The sequence below is a fragment of the Sphaeramia orbicularis genome, chromosome 6, assembly GCF_902148855.1.
Source record: "Sphaeramia orbicularis chromosome 6, fSphaOr1.1, whole genome shotgun sequence".
Lineage (NCBI taxonomy): Eukaryota > Metazoa > Chordata > Actinopteri > Kurtiformes > Apogonidae > Sphaeramia > Sphaeramia orbicularis.
In genome coordinates this window covers 21,534,146-21,556,715 of record NC_043962.1, presented here as the reverse complement: position 1 = coordinate 21,556,715, position 22,570 = coordinate 21,534,146, and the positions used below count along the sequence as shown (strand labels likewise).

Here is a 22,570-nt window from a genome sequence, read left to right as displayed (position 1 = left end):
TTTCCCTCGATAGAAATACGAGACATGCTCGATACAATTTCGATAGAATTCATTCATCCATGTTTTGACAGACATAAGAACAGCCAATCATAATTAAGTAGCACCAAACCAATCATGCTAGAGCAGGGGTGTCCAAATCCAGTCCTCGAGGGCCGGTATCCTGCATGCTTTAGATATTTCCCTCTTCCAGCACACCTGGAAACCATTACATCATTATTAGGCTTCTGCAGAGCTTGATGATGAGCTGATCATTAAAGGTGGGGTGCGAGATGTTTTCCTGGAGCATTTTTTACTATATTGGTTAAAATCCCCTTCACACCCCGATTACAACCAATTAATTAAATGCTCTAAATCTGCATATCATTCGTTCATTCATTTTTCAGTTTAAAACCAAAATCAAAAAACAAAAAAAAACAGTTTTTTTTGTTTTTCATTTTCAAAACCACAATGAAAAACTGATAAACCGTTTGTTTTTCCATTTCCCGATTTTGTGCTCAAATGAAAAATGGAAAAAAAACAGATAACAACTGTTTAATCCGATTTTGCTGTTTAAGTTGTCTGACCTGGAAGTAGTTGTTACCAGGGAAAAAATAAACAGAATCATGGCTGGACTGGAGGAATATTTTGTTATAATTAAGCAGCTTTTTGATGCATACGCAAGCGTATTGCATTCACACAAAAAATTCATTCGGCTCTGGTTTTCTGAATTAATTAATTCAGAAAAACAGAGCTGAATTTAAAAAATTCAGAAAACAGTATTCTCATTAATTCGGAAAATTCCGTTTGTTTATTTTTCCCTAGTAATGACTACTTCCGGGTCAGACAATTTAACCTATACTGAAAATAGCAAAATCGGTTTGAAACGGTCGTTATCCGTTTTTTCCATTTTTTATTGAGCACAAAATTGGGAATGGAAAAACAACCATTGTACGTTTTTCATTGTGGTTTTGAAAATGAAAAACAACAGTTGTTTTTATATTGAAAATGAATGAAGCATGATACACGGATTGCTCTAACGCAAAAATAAAAAAAATTTAGTCACCTGTGGAATGGACAGGACTGAAAAAACACCATACAATCATTTGTTGCATCCAATCTTTGTAGCACGGTGATATGGCTATCAAACTCACTGCCATTTGTCCTCCCCCCTCTGTGCATACCCTCTTCGTGCATGAATCATACGTTCTCAAGGCTTGGAGGGGTTTGTACAGGAAGCGAAGCCAGAACCAGAGCTTGGCTATATTAGTCATATTAGGATGGAAAGTTCAGCGACAAACTGTTTTGTCACCAACATAAATCCCTAGCAAATGTAATGTTGGCTAGATAAGTACTGTAACTGGGGCTGTTCTGTAAGAGTGGGGGTGTTGGAGGAGACTGAATGAAGTATGCATGGGTCGGGGCCATAACTGTTGACTTTTGAATGAGTATTTTCAAAATGTAGTTTGCTTGAACCGTTTGAACCAGGTGTGCTGAAAGAGGGAATTATCTAAAACATGCAGGATACCGGCCCTCGAGGACCAGGTTGGACACTCCTGCGCTAGAGCCAGGGCAAGTTAAATTGACGCACACAGCACAGGCGTAAGAGCAACCGCTGCACACACGCTAATGTTTGGGCTACAGCGGATGAAACGAGTGTTCCCTCGGGAGGAAAATTTGAGCAAGAACTCGGGCGATCGGGTACTGAAAAGTAGGGAGGAGCATAGAAGCCGGGGAGTCGGGTGTTGAAAATGTGTTAAGTTTCATTTCGGTTTGCAACCAGTTATGGCAGTTACAGACGTATATACCCCGGCATTGTTTTGTGAAGATGGTATGTTTTGTTTGTGTTTCTCTTTTAAAATTTGAAAGCTATTGCCTGCTGGTCCGACTTTTAATTTAATTTTAAATACAGTTGCGGAAAAAATGGATTAGACCATCAAAAGTCATCAAAAACAATAGTTATGTAATCAAGTGCTAACTCCTGTGTGTATCATGTGGACTACAACAGACAGAAAAGAAACACGGAATGCCTAAAAGCACTGTTTTTGTCAGTACAATGCCATAGTACTGATGTAAGAACTTAAGTGATTTTGGTTATTATCCAGAAAACCATGGAATACGGCTAGATATGAGCTCTGAAATTAAACTCTTATGAGCTATTTTTGTTGATATCATTATATTTGTCCAAACAAATGTACCTTTATTTGTACCAGGCATTAAAATGAACAAGAAAAGGAAGAAAACAAGGGGTGGTCTAATCATTTTTTCCATGACTATATATGTACCTGTTTTATTTATCTGAAACAGTTGTATAATCTGTCATGGTCAACCTCTGACAGAAAATAAATCATATTTAAATCAAAAATAACCTTCTGTCTTCACAACAAACTTATGAGTAACAGAAAATTTAAGCTTGACAAAAACAGGGATTTGATTTATATTGTGCATACATACATATCAATATTGTCTGATATGAAAAAAAAAAATGATCGCGATATGATTTTTTTCCATATCGCCCAGCTCTATCCCAGGGTTATGATTTAGTGGTAGTTTAATGTTTTTGATCAGGGCGCCCTCACACACAGTCGCTTACACAATGCCATGTTGTCAAACTCACCACAAGTGATAGTATTTTGTGGTGGCAGAAAAATGTGGCTTTGTTTCTGAGCTAAAGCTGACATGGCTGTATTGTCTTCATTCGTTTAATATGGTCTGCCTCCTGGAGACAAGAAGGGAAGCTCATAATTTTCTTCAGACTGTCATTTTTGTGGATTTGTTTTGACTAAGTACAAGAGCCACAAACATCCATGGCATGGACCATCCCTTCTATGTCTTTAGGGATGTGTCTGTTGAGACAAAATGGAGACATTATACAGACACTGAAGGAAAAGCGACTATTATATATTGTGACTAGGAAGTTGAAAAGAAATTGATTTTAACCCATAAAGACCCGGTGCTTCTTCTGTGGCAGTTCCCATATGACTTTTTCAATCTATTTACTCATTCTTAACTAACTTATCAACATTTATTATAATATTATCTTCTGTATTTTGTGTTTTTTCAGTTAAAATCATGTACTTTCCTACATTTAATTCTCTAATCATGTAGATGTTCAAAAAAAGCTCAGATTAAAGTTGTGTTTTATTATATCAGAAACAGAGAAAACTGAAGGGGACTTTTTCAACAAAATATATCATTAATCGAACATAAAACAAGCATCCCCATTTACTGTCATTTATCAAACTCCATTGGTTTTACTGGTGAGTCAGTGTTGTAGAGGATGATGGTGTTTCCACGGTAACTATGGAGCCTCTGAACATCCAAATGGGTCATATCTGATGACCATGAAAAGATGACAAACTGCATTTTACACCAATTATTTACATGTATTGATAGGAGTAGTGGATCGGCAGGTATTAAACAGTTTAGATCAGTAGATGCTTTTGGTCACCAGTGGCTGTTTGGGTCTTTATGGGTTAAAGGGAAGAAGGACAAACACTTCTTTTGACTTTATGCATTAACCCTTTATGGGGCAAGTGACTATTTTTGGTAATTTCCACAAACATTAAATATGGAGTCAATCCCGTGCCTCAGTGAGGTCAAGAAGCATGTTAGTCTTTTCAGTGATTCAGAGAGATTTTATAGAAATTTTGAAGCTGTAAACAGTGAATATGAGTGATTTTTGTCAGTTAATGAACATATAACAGTTGTTTTATTGCATGTTTTATGCCAAGAGGAGGAAGACTATTGTCACACCAACTGACGAGGAGGTAGATGATGATGTCCAAGAACACACAAAGAATGAAATTTTGAATTTCAGAGTGCCCTATAAAGGGTTAAGTTGAAGGAACATAGAAATACAAATACTTTTAATCTCACAGGTGAAAACTGGGAAGAAATATATAAAACCTGCTGATTTCAGGAGCTTGATTTTGTTCACTGTCAGTAGTCAATCCAAACTCTGATCTAGTGTCGCTCACATATATTAAAACACAGCTGACAGAACCTCTATTTATGATTGCAATACGACCCAAAGGATATAAACTGAAGTACCGTCGAGCAAGAAACTACTGAAGACCAATTTTTACTGTTTATTCTACAAAGTACTGTGAATAGTTACAGAGTGGACGGGATAAAAACAATTGTTAAAATGTGTGAAAAATCAGCCTCATGGGGATTAAGATGTGCTGGTACTATTTCTTCTCCTTCCTCAGTGCAGTTTTTAGAGGACACTGGCCGGAGAGGCCATGAAATCTGATTTATAGGACATAAAACATGAAAGGGTCAAAAGAGTTTATGAGATGGCCTGGTAATGTCATTAAATGAAGCGTTGCTGCTTGTCCTGTCCTTCAATAGAGAAATAACGTATGGATTTAACTGCCATACACCCCTATGTAAGAATAGAATAGAATAGAACAGAACAGAGTACAGTAGAATAGAAGATAATAGAATAGAGTTGAGTAGAATTAGAATAGAATAGAATAGAATAGAATAGAATAGAATAGAATAGAATAGAATAGAACAGAACAGAGCAGAGTACAGCAGAATAGAATAGAAGATAATAGAATAGAGTTGAGTAGAATAGAATAGAACAGAGTAGAATAGAATAGAACAGAACAGATAGAATAGAATAGAATAGAATAGAATAGAATAAAATAGAGTAGAATAGAACAGAACAGAGCAGAGTACAGCAGAATAGAATAGAAGATAATAGAATAGAGTTGAGTAGAATAGAATAGAATAGAATAGAATAGAATAGAATAGAATAGAATAGAATAGAATAGAATGGATCTTTATTTGGTTAAACCCTCAGGAGTCCTCAGTCTTACCCATGATATCACAGAACACGCATTTATGATAGGATTAGTTTCCAGACGTCCAGATTGAAGCTGTTTTCTTGATACTTGTCCTTGAGGTAATACACACAGGCAGCAATGTTTTCGGTGTTAATACCCCGTGAATGGATCCAGTTTGTGGACCTCCTCCTCTGTTGATAAGGCTATTTTGTTTTTCTCTGACGCATGGTGCTGTGGTTTCTCTCCCAGTGCTGGACGCATGTTGGAATGCATCTTTACTTCTCTGGACTCCTATTTGACCATTTTTTTTAACAAGCGCTAACTGATTTACAACACTGCCGATCGTTTCTGCATAACGGCGTGTTGGCGTGCGCCCCGGTGGTTAGAATCTATACATTTCAGTGATAAGCTTACTGTCTCGTAAAAACACATCTGCGAGGCTTCCAGGTCAACACCTGCAGGTAACTACAGACTGGACAGTAACCATTTCATGTGGGATTTTACTACAGTTTAGGGTGGTTTTAAACAGGTGTGGAACTGCACGTACATGACAGTAGGCCCACAAACAAGTAACGGAGACAACAAGCATGCTTTAAAAATACTGTATAGAAATCAGTCGTCCTCAGTTACAGTGAGACAGAACACAGCGCTATGCAAATTTGACTTTGCTTATCGTTATGTTCTGTTCCTTCACACCTATAATTATGTTAGTCCTGTACGCTGCTGGCTAATGCATGTTTAAACATAAAACTTTTAACAGTTGTTGATAGATAGGAGGACGCTCTGTACATCTGATGGCACATTACTTTCTCCTTTATGCCTTTCGGCTATAAGAATCCTTTTCATCCTGTACTTCTATTTATGTGTTTTGTAATTTGCTATAGAGCCCTCCATGCATGCACACCTCGTAATTGTTTGACAAGACAATGTCATGAAGTCATAGAAAAAAAAAAATAATAATAATAAATTCTTTTTATTTCCCCTTCAGTCCTGCAGCTAAGAGGGCAGATTTTTGTGTGGGCTGTTTGGCTTTTTGGGTCTTATGTAAGTGGTATCTGCTTTTTCCATTCCAGATGTTGCACTAAATGCATCCCGCAACATGTCAACAAAGCCAGAGAAATGAAAATAGCAATAGCATGAGCATCATAATGGACACCCTGTTTCTTTGTGGAAACCTCTGTATGTCACTGACCGTTTCCATCCAGTCAGAGGTTTTTGAGGTCCAGGTTGTTAGCCGACATGCCTCGGCTTTCCACCTTTGATCTGGATCCAGGGACTGACATCATTATTACTGAGGGCAGAGAAGTGGTCATGGAAATTAAGGCACTTCCTTCCATGGATCACGTCAAGTATTGTCCTGTGACCCTTTGTTTGGCCTGCTAACCTGTGGTCTACCCATACCAGACTCTGACCTTTGCAAAGTTACAATCATAGGATTTGGAGTTTTTTTTCCAATTTCTGCAAACTATTCTCTGTGAATAAACGTAACAATAGTGTTACACATGCCCTACATATGTGGTTAATAAATGCCTACACTGCATTCAAAACATGCTGCAGATGCTGAATTTGACCTTACAAATGACTCATACGCCTGCATCAGCTCTGAAACTGTGCCATCATTTTCAGGAAGCAACTTCTTTTGTACTCAGCTAAGAATAAACTCAGGGTCACCAGCTTATGCTTTATTTATTTATTTATTTATTTACTGAGTTTATGCATCAGCATCAACTTTTGCCCTGGTTTCCATTTATAGTCAGACACTGCCTGCAGAGTCTCAGATAACTTTTGTAATGAGCTCCAATGTAATATCCAAATGTTATCAGAAATACAGCTGACACATGGCTATCTCTGGCATTTAAAACAATTAGTTTCTCATTGTCTTGCACAGAAAGTGTATCTGGTATCAGCTTGCCCCTTGTCTTGAGCTGATACATGTCATTAGTTTAGCTATTTAAAAAAAAAAAAAGACCTGAAAAAGATGAGTAAGAACTTTAGAGCAAGCAGATCCCCATGCTTATCAGGTTCTGTCTAGTTTCGTGGCTCTTTCATAACTGTGAACGTCACTGTGTCTCTTGTGTGTATTAATTATTCTACTGGGAGTTTGTTGCTATGAAAAGAGCTATTTTGTAAGTAATTCTGTAAACACCCAAAACAAAATTCCACTAGTATCTAGAGAAAAGACTACAAGATTGGGGCAGATGTATCGCAAAGTCAACATGATTACTGTAGATACTACTCAACAAGTATTGTGTGGAATGTAGGTATTGCTGTGGGTAAACCAATTCTTTAAGCAATTGTTGATATTATTTAGTGACAGTGTTGAACAAATTATATATACTATACTTTATCCACCACTGAATGAATAGTTTCCTGCTGACAAATTGCACTTTTTTGACTGATGTATCATGGAAAAGTGATTGTTTTTATAGCAGCTGCCAGTCCATGCGTATAGATGTATGTCCGTGTGTAATTCCTTTTGCTTACTGCCCACAGCAGCTGTCTGGTATTTTGAGGTGGGAGTAATTTGGCTATCGTAGAGCAGGGGAAACTCCCAGGGGATCTTTGCGGCCATTGCATATGTGAATGTAGCCTGAACCCAAGCACTCGTCCCAGCGGTCATCCTGTAGATTGCTTTAAATAAACTTCCCTCCTCTAGGAAACCACAAAGCCAATGAAATCCCCTATCAATGTCGGCACAGTCTGAACGTGCAACAGTATGTCAAACAAGCGTCCGCGATGTGCACATTTGTTTTTAGCATTTAGCTCTAAAACTTGGCATGAACTGTTACCTCCTGATATGACACACATTTTTCCAAATGCTCAATCTGAGTCCACTTTTTTTTTCTTGTGACTGTGCATGCGTGCCAAGTTTTCCCTCACTCCTCTCAAATATTTTTCTTACATCTTCATACTTTGGTCTTTGTTTGCTACTGCCTGTTACCCAGTAGCCCCGACAACCTCCTGGAGGACTTTATTTAAACACATCGTTACAGGAGCCAACACTGACAGGACAGAGGAAACTATGCCTTAAGGACAGGACATGTTGGGATTCAGGTGGGTGGACGGTCCCGAACAGGAAGCCTTCAAAAAGCCTCAGCGGTCCTCACAAAAACATGAAGGGCACTCAGTAGGATGCAAACATCTGCCAAGACCCCAAAGTCTTGTAATCCAATCAAACTCTTAATTCCACATTGTTAGAAAAAGCAAAAAGAACTCCCAAGCTCTGTCATGTTTTATAAACCTGCTCTTTGTCCTTGCCTCCTTCCCTATTCTTACACTAAATTTCCTGAAAATTGTTAGAATAGCTTTTACAAACAACCCAATAACTGACTACATTCCTGACGTGGTAGAGTCACAAACACAAATAGCGGCAAGAAAATGTTTATACACACTTAAAAAGACAAGAAATGAGACTGTCAATGTAAACACCTTAGTTCTGCATTAAAACAGCTCAAGAAACATCTATTATCAGCTCATTATATGGGATTATGAAACAAGTTGTGCTGGGAGTGACTCAGCTGACAACAACATGGGTAGGTAAATCTGCCAGGAGGCATATTTACTGCATCTTAATAAAGCCACACACACATCCCACATTCACCGACACTACAAATTGAAGGTATTAGTTTACTGTGCGGTAGCTGTGTGCACTTACAGACACGAATCAGACAGGAGTTTGGTTATAGGAGTCTTGGAGACGGTGCATGGTATACACATTACCGCAGCCGGCGTGATTGACTCAAACGTGACTCATGTCTTCCTGCAGCAGTTCAAATGGTCACCCAGGGTAAACAGGCAGAGACTATCTCGATCTCCGAGGGGAATCCACCCACAACACACACTTCTGCATTTAAAGAGAAGCACTAGCACAAAAGAGAATGAGTGCCAAGTCTCAACAGTCCCTATTAGGTCTCCAACTGCCTCACTTTACCTCAAGGAATGTGTGGCAACATCCAACTTCTGCTTTTGTTTTGGAATAGCAGAAAAAAAACAATCTGATTTCACACCAAGAACATATGACACAATGAGTAGAAGTAATATAAAATTTTTAGCCTGATCTCAATAAGACGATAAACAAGCCAACGCGGGCCAATCCCTCACACTTGTGTAACGCAAAACACAAGCTGTAAAAGACAAAGACTGCAATAGCTCATCAGTGATGTTTTTCTTAGCTGGCTCTGAAGAAGTTGAAGTTTACTCACTGTCTCTCTGTGGGTTTTCTTTTACAAGCCTGGCTGAAAGCTGTTGTGCTCCTAAAGCACAGAACGGAGTAGGGGATGGAGACAGTGCTGATGCCGGCTTTTTTAGAACAAAGAACATAAACCAAGAGGCTGGGAGACAGGGAGAGTTAAGGAGAAAAGAGCAGTAAAAGTAGACTTTCAGAGATGGGCTCTTACCGTAGGGCCATGCTGTCCCTTGGGGTAAGGAGAAGAAGATAAAGAGGGGGATGAAGAGGAGCCAGCCCTCCTTGCCAGACACAAAGGTGATGGTCCAGGGGATTGCATTGGTGCCCCCATGGGTTTGCCCCAGCTGTAGTCCCCGTCCCGCAGACAGCATGCTGCAGTCTGGAACTCTGTTTACTTTCTGAACTCAGCTGACATCACCTTCTCTCTGCCCTTCAGTCCTTCCCTCCCCCTCCCTCCATTTCCCTCTCTCTCTCTCTCTCTCTCTGTTTCTCTCTCTCTTTCTTTCTCCCTCTGTCTTTTTCTAACTACTCTCTGGCTTCAAGTTACAGACAGCCTCGCGAGGAGTTCCACTTGGAGTGGGCTTCCAAAAGCTCCCCTTGCTCCGCTCAAGGGACGACGTCACTGGTCTTGAATGAGTGCAGGTTCTGGCACTTCATGCTTAACTCATTATGTTGTCACAAAGCCACACACATATATTCATGCACCAACATAGGGGAGCCCATTACAAAGATGTCGTATGTTCCTGCTACACTGGGAGACAGTGATGTAAGAATGTATGTCTGCTTGACTTCTTCTATCTTCATTTCATACAAGTTCGCAAAAGGTGATGAGCTGCATGTCAATCAATGCTATAACTGATGATTATTGTTTGATTAACAGTTACCGTTAGTTTTATACTATGTTGTTTAAAGCTACTGTTAGAGATGAATGAAGAAAGTAGAATATTTCTGAAACTGTGTTCGCCTTATTCTACACATCAAGCCGTTTGGATTTGCTTTGTTGAAAACTCAAAGACTCGAAGACAACAGAGAGGTAGCCAGAGAAAGCACAGTTGCTCAAGATGCTTCTTTTTTGAAGGTTGTTATTCTGTATGATCTCTTGGGTGTGTTTTATTTCAGTTGGATGCAGTACTGGAATTAATTCATTTGTTGTTTTTTGCCCACTGGGATTCCAAGCTGCATGCAAGAGCAAAGAGGAAAAACAGATCAAACAATTCAGAGCAGGCGCATCAAATATCAATAGCAGTTTCCTAAAACGGCAGGATTGCGATAATGGAAGCACATGAGCAATGCTCTAGTCCATGTATGAGGTGCCTCTTTGTGTGTTTGTAGTATGTATCTGAGATGAAAACTGAAAAGTGCAAAAACAATCGAGAAAATTTCAAAAGGAAATAGAGGAACGAAGACAGCAGGGTACATAGCAGGAGGAAAAAAAGAGAATAAAGGAAGAGAGGGGAAAAGGAAATATTGTCTCTCTTGCTGTGCTTTCTAGCCGCCTTTCACCACCTCAGTACTGTTTGTCCAGATGCGTAATGGTTTATTATGTGAAACCCTATGCTTTCAGGTTAATGTGGACACCGGTTTCATATTTTCAGAAAAGCTACAGCTGCAGAATCACAGTCTAGTCTGTTAGACATACACAGAGCAGACCGTGCTATATCATTGTATGTATCATTGGCTACTTAAGTACTGTGTCACTCATGTTTTAAAGCAAAAAAAATGACCAACCTCACAATAGCTGTGAGTAAAAACAAAAGCAAGCACCACTTGACGACGGAGGGCTTTTCACAACAAGTGATGTTCAAGTCTTTCATGATGTTTTGCTCACTTGACTACATTACATAGCTTATTTTGGCCACTTTGCCTGAAAAATAGACGCCTGCTAATAATTTGATCCATCATGATACTGTAGCGGAGACACACTCCTGAGGGGAAACATTTACTCATGACCCACAGATCATGCATAACGTGGGAGAAGAAGGTGCGCTTGCTGAGCTGCATTATAAGAAACTTCTCAGCTGGCACCATAGTGGCTGTTGTTGGTCAAAGAGAAGAGCACCCCCCCCCATAGCACACAGTAAAATCTCATTACAAGTACATGAAGGAAGTGGTGTAGTGGGGGCACAACAAATACCTACAAGTCATTACAGTTAATGACAGGCATGAAGAAATACACCGTTGACTGCACTTTCGTTACAGATGGATTGTTTTCAGAGTCTATTTGTCAAACTAAGTACAATCCCCCACATAAAAATGTCTGACCAGTTTGTTATTGAGGGCAATAAGTTTTAACTTTGTGTTTGCATTCTATTTAAAATCCCCTGGCTCTCACTGGATTAGGAAAAATGAAGGTGTCTGACCATGGAGCCATGTGGTTTTAATATTAAGGAATCTAATCATGGCATGACATTCATGCCATTGCCATGGTTACTGACTGGACACAGTGTGAACATATGCGCTTTTTTTTCCTGTCAGATAATGGTCTCACTCTATCATGGCACAGCCTGCTGTCTCCATTAGATGTACTGGATGGAAACTAGGACGTGCGCTCCTCAGGTGATGCAGATGCCTGTGGCAGCTTTGTAGCAAAGTTGGTGCCAACTGTTGCCAGGAGCAGAGTGCCGTGACGAGGTGCAGTTTAGTAACTTAATAGCGCAGGACATTGTCAGAATGGACGCCAAATATGCTCTCATTTATGCGGCGCACTCTAAAGCGAACACTCCATTTAGAAAGACAGAATATCTTTATGAACTCTTTTAAGAATACCTCTCCCTGGCCAACCACTGTGTTTACGCACAATTAAATGTCCCCAAAGTGGAGAGGGTTCAGTCTGTCCTTTTACCTCACCAGTCATTTTCCATTATTACACATGTGGTTAAAGAGGAAGAGGCAACAAAACGAGGTTATAATAAAGATGAAATAAAGATGATACTTTCCCGACTGCAGCTGGTCCAAAATGCTTCAGCTCGGCTTTTAACAAGGACACGGAAACATGAACATATTTCACCAATTTTAGCTTCTCTCCATTGGTTGCCAGTGTGTTTTAGAGTTGATTTTAAAATTCTTCTATTTGTTTTTAAATGTTTGAATGGCCTTGCCCCCTCCTACCTGTCTGACCTGATCCACCCCTATGCCCCCCCCCCCCCCCGTGCTCTCAGGTCAGCAGATCAGCTGCAGCTTTTTAGTTGTGTGCAACTAAAAAGAAGCTTCGTGGGGGCCGTGCCTTTTCTGTTGTTGCCCCAAAGTTGTGGAACCAGTTGCCCTTAGTTGTTAGACAGGCTGAGTCTGTACCTGTCTTTAAATCACGTCTAAAAACGCACTTTTTCTCATTGGCTTTTAATCAATGAGTGACATGTCTTTTTTTTTTTTTTATGCTGTTTTTATCAGATTTTCATTTGTCTTTGTTTTTATGATGGTTGTATTTTGTTGTTCTTAGCCCACTTTACACCCTGTGTTATCACTAGTTTTACTTACTTATTTACTTATTTACTCCCTTGTTTTATGTTTGGTGTACGGCACTTTGGCCAGCTGTAAAGTTCTTAAAGTGCATTATAAATAAAGTTGGTATGGTATGGTATATCATGATATTAGGTTATAACAGAAAGAAAAAGATACTGGAAAAAGATATAAAGAGCGTATTTGAAGGGCTTTGGGATATGCTGCCTATATCTATGAACATGTTTACATATGAATGCCATACCCCTGACGCTCATGAATGTCATTTGAGTATTTTTATTCATATGCCTATACCATGCAAGATTCATTATGTGTACCTCAAGAATGACATTTCACATTACTGCTGCTGTCGATCCAACCCCAGATGCTTGAAAACATTTTCAGTACTTAAAATGCATCTCATATTCAAGGTATAGTGGTCTAGCCAAAAACATCTTACATAGTCTTAGCTCATATGTATACAGTCTACTTATAAGTCACAATCCAAATTGACCCTGGCTGGTTTTAATTTATCTCATTCTATAAGTCAGGTCGAATGTATTAAACGTGACTTTATGGAGAACCAAAGCAGTCTCTGTAAGTCCCCACCCAATGAAGCTATGTAACTATTACAGCACGGACTGGGAATAACAAAGATTTCATATCCAGTTACATCCTGTTAATCCCAGAGCAAAAGGAGATTGGAACGGCAGGAAGCCACATGAAAGTAAAGAATATTCTACTACACTCAAGGGCATCTATAGATAGGATGTTCATGATCATATCTGAGCGCATGCAGACGACCTGATGAACTCCATACCTCTTTGAACTTTTCCATACGCACATTATTTCCAGATCGTACACGGTCCTGTCAGGCCATACAACATGTTTGTCAAAGCCTGAGTATAATATGAAACTTCTGAAAACCTATAATCAGGAACTTTAAAGTTGTGTGTTTTTTCCTCTGAATTAGAATATTACTGATCCGTACTAAAAAACTTTTTATAATAGGAAACAATTTATTTTAATAGGAACCAACTTCATCCAAATTAAAGCACATGCAAAATATCTGCAGACCTCAGCTTTCCATGCTAATCCTTACACGGCCAACATTTGCAAACTTTACAATGGAAAACATCATTATTACACATCCCGTTCGGTTCAATCGGGTCTTGAAAGATTGATGGCGCGGTCCCTTACTTTAAAAATGTCACAATAAATACTGTAAGGTCTATCAGAGGCTCTTGTGGCCATGCAAAACTCTAGAAAGTAAAGTGCTGAAGTGGAAAAGCAGCTGGTAGCAGTAATGGAAGCTCCTCCGGTGGCAGGACTGCTGACCATGCTCGCTGCTTGGAAGACAGAAGTACACTGGAGGAAAAAAATGTCATGTCTGTTATGATGGAAACCTCAGGAGGACATGGAAGGAGACGGAGAAGGAAAGTATGGTATGCAGGAGAAGAATTTCCATCTGTTCTGCCCACAGGATCTACAGGGAGCCATGACATCTCTAACATGAGACAGAGTGTCCCACAGACATGTCTCCTTTTTTGTTTATTTGACAATTACATTTCCTTTCCTGCATCTGCATTTAAGTGCCCTTTGCTGTGGGCAATGGACCAAATATCTGTCTCACGCATGAAGAGTTTGCTTTGTCGTAGCATGGCAACAATGTTTATGTATGTGCATCTGTTTTATTTGTATTATTATTTTTAGTCCTCGTTCTGTCACCGAGCACCAGGGCCATAGAGTTATGGTGGAAATAATTCGGTCATTGAGATATATGGGAGGTGAGAGAAAGAAAAAAAAGAGACTGTGAGTAAGACTAGAAAGGTTGGACTCAGTGAGGTCAGTGTGAGACTAGAATTGGAACCAGTAAGCTACTTTAAAGTGGAAAACAACCCCCCAAAAGCCCATTAACAGAAACCCAACATTTTACAGCATCACCTCAGCGTTCTAAATTTATTTTTGTCCAAATGCACCGATTCTCTGCTTCCTGTTTTGTTACTGGTTTCTATTGGTTATGGCTCTCAAGGAATCTCCAGGCAGTGGTCAGTGATGTCAGTGTGCTCTTGATGACGTAAGCGACATTTTTGAGAAGAATGGAAAACGTGACAGGTGGAATTTACCATTTTTAATAGTTCCATAATGAGGCTTAACATGGAAAACAAACAGAAGAGAGATCGCTCTCATTGTCCAGGATGTAGGGTGTGGATGCACCATTCCACCCTCCCGATACTTGATCTGTTGTGTGTATTTATAGACCATTAAATTTGGATTTAGTTTTATGGGAGGGTTTGTTGCTCATAATAACATTGGATCCAAGGTGGTATCCTTTTCTGCTGTGCCAAATATTGAGCCTGACAATGTAGCATGTCTGAACAGGTCTGAGGGGATTTTAAGTCACAAATACTATATATGACTCACTGGAATTTAAAACGCTGCTGGGTGTTATTGTATTTGAGTTGGCATGGTTGTCACTAAATTAAACGTTATGCGGAATAAACTTGTGTCTTTTTTACTCAGAAGCACTACATACTACTACTAATGATAATAATAGGTTTTTGGGTGAGGAACACTATTGAACACCTGTTTTGACTGAGCTGTGGCATTATGTTTTATAAGGTTTTCTTCTGAGGAAGCAGCATTTCTACTGAGTGCATGAGGAGACTTGACAGATCGATAAAGAAGGCCAGTTCTATCCTGGGTAACCCCCTTGACACTGTGCAGATGGTGGGAAATGGGAGGATAAGAGGTAAGCTATCCTCACTGCTGACCAGCTCTCACCCCATGCATGACATTCTGGAGTCACTGGGAAACTCCTTCGGCGACAGACCGCTTCACCCTAAGGAGCTTTATCACAGGTCCTTCCTTCCTGGTGCCTCAGACTCTACATCCATTAGAATACAGACTTCTTTGTTATGACTGTGCTTCTATTCTTTCAAGGTGTAATTATACAGTTGCAGAAAAAATAATTAGACCACCCCTTGTTTTCTTCAATTTCTTGTTCATTTTAATGCCTGGTACATTTGTTTGGACAAATATAATGATAACAACAAAAATAGCCCATAAGAGTTTAATTTCAGAGCTGATATCTAACCATTTTCTATGGTTTTCTTGATAAAAACCAAAATCACTGAAGTTCTTACATCAGTAGCTATGGCATTGTACTGACAAAAACAGTGCTTTTATTCATTCCATGTTTTCTTTTCTGTCTGTTTTAGTCACATGATGCACTTAGGAGTTAGTACTTGATTGCATAACTGTGGTTTTTGATGACTTTTGATGGTCTAATCATTTTTTCCACGACTGTATACTCCAAACTTCCCTATTAGCAGTATTTTTACTGTTCCTACTAACTAGTCCTACTTCAGAGTCGTGTGTTTAAATCCCCTTTCACCCAGTTCCCAAATTTCACTTATTTTACTTTTGTGGGGCCAATAAAGGATCATCTTATATTATCTTATCTTATCTTATCTTATTGATAAAAATAAATAAATATAAAATAAAATAAAATAAAATAATCATCATCATCATCATCATATCTACATATCAACTGACTAGAAAGAGCACAAATAGAAGACTGCAGAAAGAAACTCAAATTTAGGACCAAAAAAAGGGGGTAAATATGTGCATAGCATCCCCTTGTGGCCAAACTTGGAAATGCATAATTTATTGGGAACACTGGGCAAAGTCTGCACGAACACTGGCCAAAACAACTCACCAGTGCACATCAATTTTAAAGTAACAAGACATCTTCTGCAGCTATTATTTATTATTATTTATTTATTTATTTTTCATTTTTTGGGTTTTTTTTTCTGTATTATTTAATGTGACCTAAGCTGACATTGGAATTTTATGGATTTTAGCTTTTTTTTTTTCAGTTCAAATCAAGACCCTATGGAAAGTTCAGCAAAAGAATTCATAGATAACGATGCAGTGAAACAGTGTATCTGTTTATGCGTAATGCTGTTGGCATATTAGAGAGAAGCTCTATGCTTGTGTGTGCGTGTGTGTGTGTGTGTGTGTGTGTGTGTGCGTGTGTGTGTCTTTTGGAGGCCGTTTGCCACTTTGAGGACAATTATCTGGTTCTTGCATTCTGACTAGCAAGAAAGTTTAAGGCTAGAGCCAGACTTGAGTTAGGGCTTGGCAGAATTTAGGGTAAAGTGCAAGGGAATATATTATGTGTATGAATATCTCCCAGTCATAGTGATGCAAAAAAGTATGTAATGAAACAGGGTGTGCATAGTTGCGAGGTCAAATTTGAGTATATATCAGTATTTTGGAGGACGTTTTGACATCATGAGGACATTTTCATTGCCCTTCACAATGTCTTAACTATTAAGATATGAGTTTAGGGTCAGGGTTAGTCATGGCTCGGGTTAGAATAAGTATTTGTATAATTTGTGATGGTTAGGATTAGGGAATGATTTATATACAGTATAGGTCTTAGGTTAGGGTATTGTTAAGTTTAGGGTGAAGGATGAGGGAATGTATTATGTGTATGAATATCGCCCACAGTCACAGTTATCCAAACAAATATGAGTGTCTGAAGGAGACATAAACTAAGAGCAACAGAGAGACATTTAAGTTTACAAAATGGAATCAAAACCAAAGAGTGTGTGAGCTCTTTTAAGTATTTAATTTCTTAGATTTACACTCATGCTGTCAAGATTACAGCGCTCTTAATTTTGTTGCCAACTCATTTCTTAGTAGAAGATAAAGTTAATTTCAGGGCTTTGATCTTCACAGATTCATGTTCATTCCAATCCTTCCACACTAACACCCGTGACGTAAGGCCTGGACTAAATTAGACAAATGTCTGCAATAATATCATTAATCTAGGATCCATTGTCAAGAAAGATAACCATAAACCTAAAAAATCATCTGAACTTGGATCATAACATGTTATTATTATTATAATATTGGCCTTATAAATAGCACTGTGATCTAAATTATAAATCCTCTTGATAGCAATGGATGCGCATCTCTCTCTAATAAATTAGTTACAGAGCTGTTACATCATGCATTACTCATACACATGTCTACACACCGACAACATAAATATCAGAACTGAGAAAGTGCCAAAGTGTGAATGTGATGTACTCAGGGTTGTGATGTGGGACACACTTAAACCTCAATGTCCTCACAAGAATGCCGCGGGCTGTTTGGGTCCGGAACAGACAATTGTTTATGTTCTTTTATCAAAGGAAAAAAATATGGTCTAACTTTCAGCATTTCAAAAATATATTTCAAGTGAGGGGGGTGTTAAGGGAATAGGCATGCTGATATTTATACTCTGCTGTAAATCCTTACTCCCTCTAGGGGGAGTCAGAGCTCACAAATTCATGAAATGCATTTCAAGAGAAACATGAGATGAATCTAAAGCAGTCTCAGCAGACTTACGAATAGGTCTAATCCTGAAGGAATGGCCTGTCTCTTTACTTGGAACTTCTAAGGCCAAGTCACAAAGCTCTTACAGATCAAGGGGAAAAAAAAAAGAAAAAAGACCGAATCCTGCATGGCTGCACATTACTTCCTAGGATTCCATGCATTGAGTCATTCCGTGTTCCATCTGTTATGGAACGTATTGATTTGCCATTGCAAGCACCAAAGTGGAATCAAGATGTCCACAGCTACGATCGCAGCGGGAGAGTAATGTAAGTAGTAGGCATTGGACTGGAACAGGCCAGCGTAACTAATCACTCTGATCTCATTTTATTATTTATATCCCCACAGCTAGGTGAGGGCTTGCTGTTTGATCAATTCTCCACTCCCTTCTTTTATCAGCAATGAGCCACTGCCACCACTACTTTAAATTATTCAATTGGGTCTGCTTTGTTTTTAATAGCTGTGATCATTCTTGCTTAAATGGCATAATGTATGCGCTGACAGCCAACAGTGATACAAACCTGTCCCAGGGGACACAAATCTATCAGTTGCGAGTCTATCTGCCACATTAGAGATTCTAGGCACCAGTGAAGCATAGGCAAGTAAAATACACTCAACATCAAGGCCAGTGGAAAAGGCTCGTTTCACAAGGCCACTGTCGTAAATGATCAGGTCTCTGCAGTCGTCTTCCTGTGACTTAAAGGCGATATCAAACGGCCAGTACGTACGGTTCTCCAGGGTTTTATACGATGGGAAAACCTATCGTACATGTTATCCCAGTTGTATTGATGCTAGGCAATAGAAAGCATAAGGCTGTTATTTATGAAGCCGAACTGAGAGGAATGAAAAAACATTAAAAGAAAATAGGGCTAAAGAAACTATTCCTTATCTAGGAGCCCTGCAATAAACACAAAAAGTTTTCCAAAAACCGGCAAATCTTTGATTGAAGTTGAGCTATTTTTATTTTTAATAAGACTCCACTAACTCTGTCTATATTGGATGCTAATTAGGAGTGAACGACTGAGAAACTACAATTCCTCTGTATTTTTGTTTTACTTGCAGCAGTTGCCTAGAAGCCTTTTCCATGTGTCTCGTTTGTTTACCCTTCCCCCACCGGGTTCCTGTCAACACGACCGGCCTCGTGCATGCAAAGAGGTCAAAATGCCAAGGGGTCATTCTTATGTCCACAGCTCTAGCCTTTTCCTTCCTTTCACCGCCCAGAGTGGATATTTCACTGCAGAGGAGCTGTGAGAAGTAGGCTGCAGCAGGGGAAAGAAGAAGAAATATCAAGAAAACATTCTGGTTTCAGAATCAGAATCAGCTTTATTAGCCAAGTATGTGAATACATACAAGGAATTTGGCTTTGGTTTTTAAAATTGCGCACGACATACAGTTCCGACATGAATCCAGACAACATGTGGACCTAGACATAATATAGACAAACATTCCAATAGAGCAGGGGTGTCAAACATGCTACCCGGGGTCCAAATGCAGCCTGTCAAAGGTTCCAATCCGGCCCGTGGGATGTTTTGCCAAGTGCAAAAATTCCACAGTCTTGAATTGAATTAAGCCAAAAAAAATCTTCAATTAAGCCAAAAAAAAAAACAAATCTCAAATTTAGCAAAAAAATCTTGAATTAAGCCAAAAAGATCTTCAATTAAATAAATAAATAAATAAATAAATAAATAAATAAATAAATCTTGAATTAAGCCCAAAAAAAAAAATCTTCAGTTAAGTTAACAAAAAAAAAAAAAATCTTGAATTAAGCCAGAAAAAAAATCTTGAATTAAGCCAGAAAAAAAATCTTCAATTAAGTTAAAAAAAAACCTTCAATTAAGCAAAAAAAAAAAAAAAAAAAAATTCAATTAAGTAAAAAAATCTTGAATTAAGCCCCAAAAAAATCTAGAATTAACAACTTAATTTTTTTTCCTTTGTTTTGGTGCAGAAAATAACATTAAATTATGAAAATATTTACATTTACAAACTATCCTGAAACAATTAAATGTGAATAACCTGAACAAATATGAACAACCTGAAATGTCTAAAGAAAATTAAGCACAATTTTAACAGTTTTCCGCCTGTTACTAAGTATTTTGTGTCTTTGTAGATCTGATCCATAATGCACATGTAGAAATGATAAGATGAGGCATAATATTGTTAAAATTGCACTAAATTTTCTTCCATTTTTTAATTTAAATTTCAGTTTTTTCAGGGTTTTTTTTTTTTTTTTGGATAGTTTATAAAAGTAAGTATTTTCATAATTTAATGTTTTTTTGGTTTTTTTTTTTACACTAAAACAAAGACAAAAATTTGGAATTATCATTATTTATAGGTTATTCTGTTATTATTTTACTGGTCCAGCCCACTGGAGATCAAATCAGGCTGAATGTGACCCCTAAACTAAAATGAGTTTGACACCCCTGCACTAGAGACAAAGACAACAATGGGTTGAGATTCACAGTGGATTTATAATGTAATACGTACAGAGTGCAAATTGGAGTTTTTATACAGTGAGTGGATGTGTGGATCCGGACTATTAAAAATATACGTTTATGTATATATTATTTACAGTGGGTTTTATATTGTAATATGTATAGAAAAGGCAAATTGAAGTATTTATAGTGAGTGGATATGTACAGGAATACAATCTGTAAAAATATATGTTTATGTATATATTATTGTAGTGCAAATAGTCAAAGAGTTTTTTACATAGTGCAAATGGACTCTATGCACAGCCCCACTACTTCCTGAATTTCAGGCGGGTCCTTTATTTCCTGTCTTTCATTATTGGACACACTGATTAATCTAGGTGTGCCTAATTAATCAATAGTCACAATAAGAAGTAACAGACACACCTGGATTGATCAGTGTGTCCAATAATGAAAGACAGGAAATAAAGGACCCACCTGAAATTCAGGAAGTAGTGGGGTGGGGCTGTGCATAGAGTCCATTAGACAGCTTTATAAAGAGTGCAAAATATAAGTTTGTGAGTAAAAGAAAATAGAAGCATAAAAAATAGTTTATGTTAAGATGTAATTAAGGCGTGGTCAAGTGTTCCGATTTAATCATCAGGTATGTCTACATCAAGAGATTAAAACATTTCAGTGTCAATGGATCTCTGACAACATGTAATCACCGCTGTCTTCACAATCTGCGAGCTATCGGAAACCAAGCTGCTTGCCTGAGTCAGTTTTACATATTAGTTAAATGCTGTGCTATATGCAAGTACGGTACAGAACGAAAACTAAGACAGCGATTTGGAGAGTCTGTAAATAAATCATAACTCAACACATCTGCTTCAAGGAATGCGATTCAACTCTGTCCTCTGTGTGTAAGCTGGAGCCACACGCTGAAAGCACTATATGGTTCGCATTAGCGGTTGCTTAAACTGGTTTTGAAGCAGGGACTTGAGAAAGAAGATGGGTGCAAACCACAGCACTCCTCCCTCAACCAGCCAGAAGATTCATCTCAATATGATATGATGAGAACACGCTGTTCACCCATTAAACTGAAACATTAGCAGGACATTTAACCACCATCTCTAATCTTAACCGGCTGCGTGACCCGTAAAGCGCTCGGTTAGAACGGTATCAAACCGTGCATTTAATTAAAAAAGAAAAAAAAACACTCACACACACATGCACACACAGACATTCACATCAAGGCTGTGAATGTCATGACTTTCCTTATAACGATCAGATGTTCTTAAGCGCTCCCTTTAGCCAATTTAAAGGTGATCTTTGCCACAAAGCACTGAGCACATTTGAATCAATAAGCCAGTTAGCTGAAAAGTAAAAAAAGAGTCCAATTCTTCAGTTATTTAATAAGGGATTTGGTGTGGCAGGTCAGGGGGTGTAATCCAGGAGATTGGACAGTGATTCTTTAATCGAGTGGGGAGACAGTACATCTCCTTCTTTTTCTCCAGATTTTGCTCTTATAAAACTCTTTCCCCTGTGTAGCCCTGAATTTCAATGGCCCATTTCTCTGCTGGTTGAGCGGGCTGACTCTAAGCTCAAACGCCCTGCATTTAACTACTGCTGCATGGAAACCAGATGGAGATGAGAAGCAGCACATCAATAACCCAAGCCTCCTGCTTTTCCTCCATGGCTGAGAGCGTAATTCAGCATTCATCAACAATAACCCATTCATTAGAAAATAGCAGCCTACCACTTCTCTGAAAAATCACGAGCCTGAGTATCAGGAAATTGGCAAAGGCAGGCCCATGAAACTGCAGTGAATGGTAGAAGAAAAAAAAAAAAAAAAGGCACCAGTTAGGTGGCTGTTTGCCATGCTTGGGTCCCAGCAGTGCAGCGGATCTCTCATTCTAGTATCAGCTTTGGCTTGATTCTGCATAGGCTGCCTCAGATACTCCGGTTTCTATCTAGATAAAGCCAGGACAGAGGCTGCTGTTGCTTTGAATCCTGCAACATACACTGAAAATACTCCGGGTGAGAATGAAATTGTGTAACCTCTTACATTAAATGCAAGGAGCATCTGTCTGCAAACAGAAGCCAAGAAACTAGCGTGCTGACTCTAAGGTTGATTTTGTGCAATTTGTGCACTATTTCAAAGGGTTAGTTGAGATAAGTGCTGAGATAAGGTGGCCAATGATTGGGTCTCTGTCTCCAGTACTTAAAGGAAATATCTTATCAGTCGTGGGAGTCTTTAACGTAATGATACAGCCCTGACTCCTCTAAAATTTTACTGCTGCCAAATGTATCATACCGGGTAGAAAAGCACATGATGAGATTCTTGAGCAGATGGCAATATCTCAAATCTAATAATGCCT

The 22,570-nt window shown here is 38.7% G+C and overlaps 1 protein-coding gene across 1 annotated transcript in view; it reads right to left on the bottom strand.

Annotated features, from left to right (window-relative positions):
* The window catches only part of pamr1b (peptidase domain containing associated with muscle regeneration 1b), a 49,042-nt gene extending 39,706 nt beyond the window's left edge, over nucleotides 1-9,336 (bottom strand). The window contains exon 1 of the mRNA XM_030136974.1: nucleotides 9,170-9,336. Coding sequence (XP_029992834.1) covers nucleotides 9,170-9,329 — 160 coding nt within the window. The 5' untranslated portion in view covers nucleotides 9,330-9,336. The remainder of the gene's footprint in view (nucleotides 1-9,169) is intronic.
* Nucleotides 9,337-22,570: the final 13,234 nt, after the last annotated feature.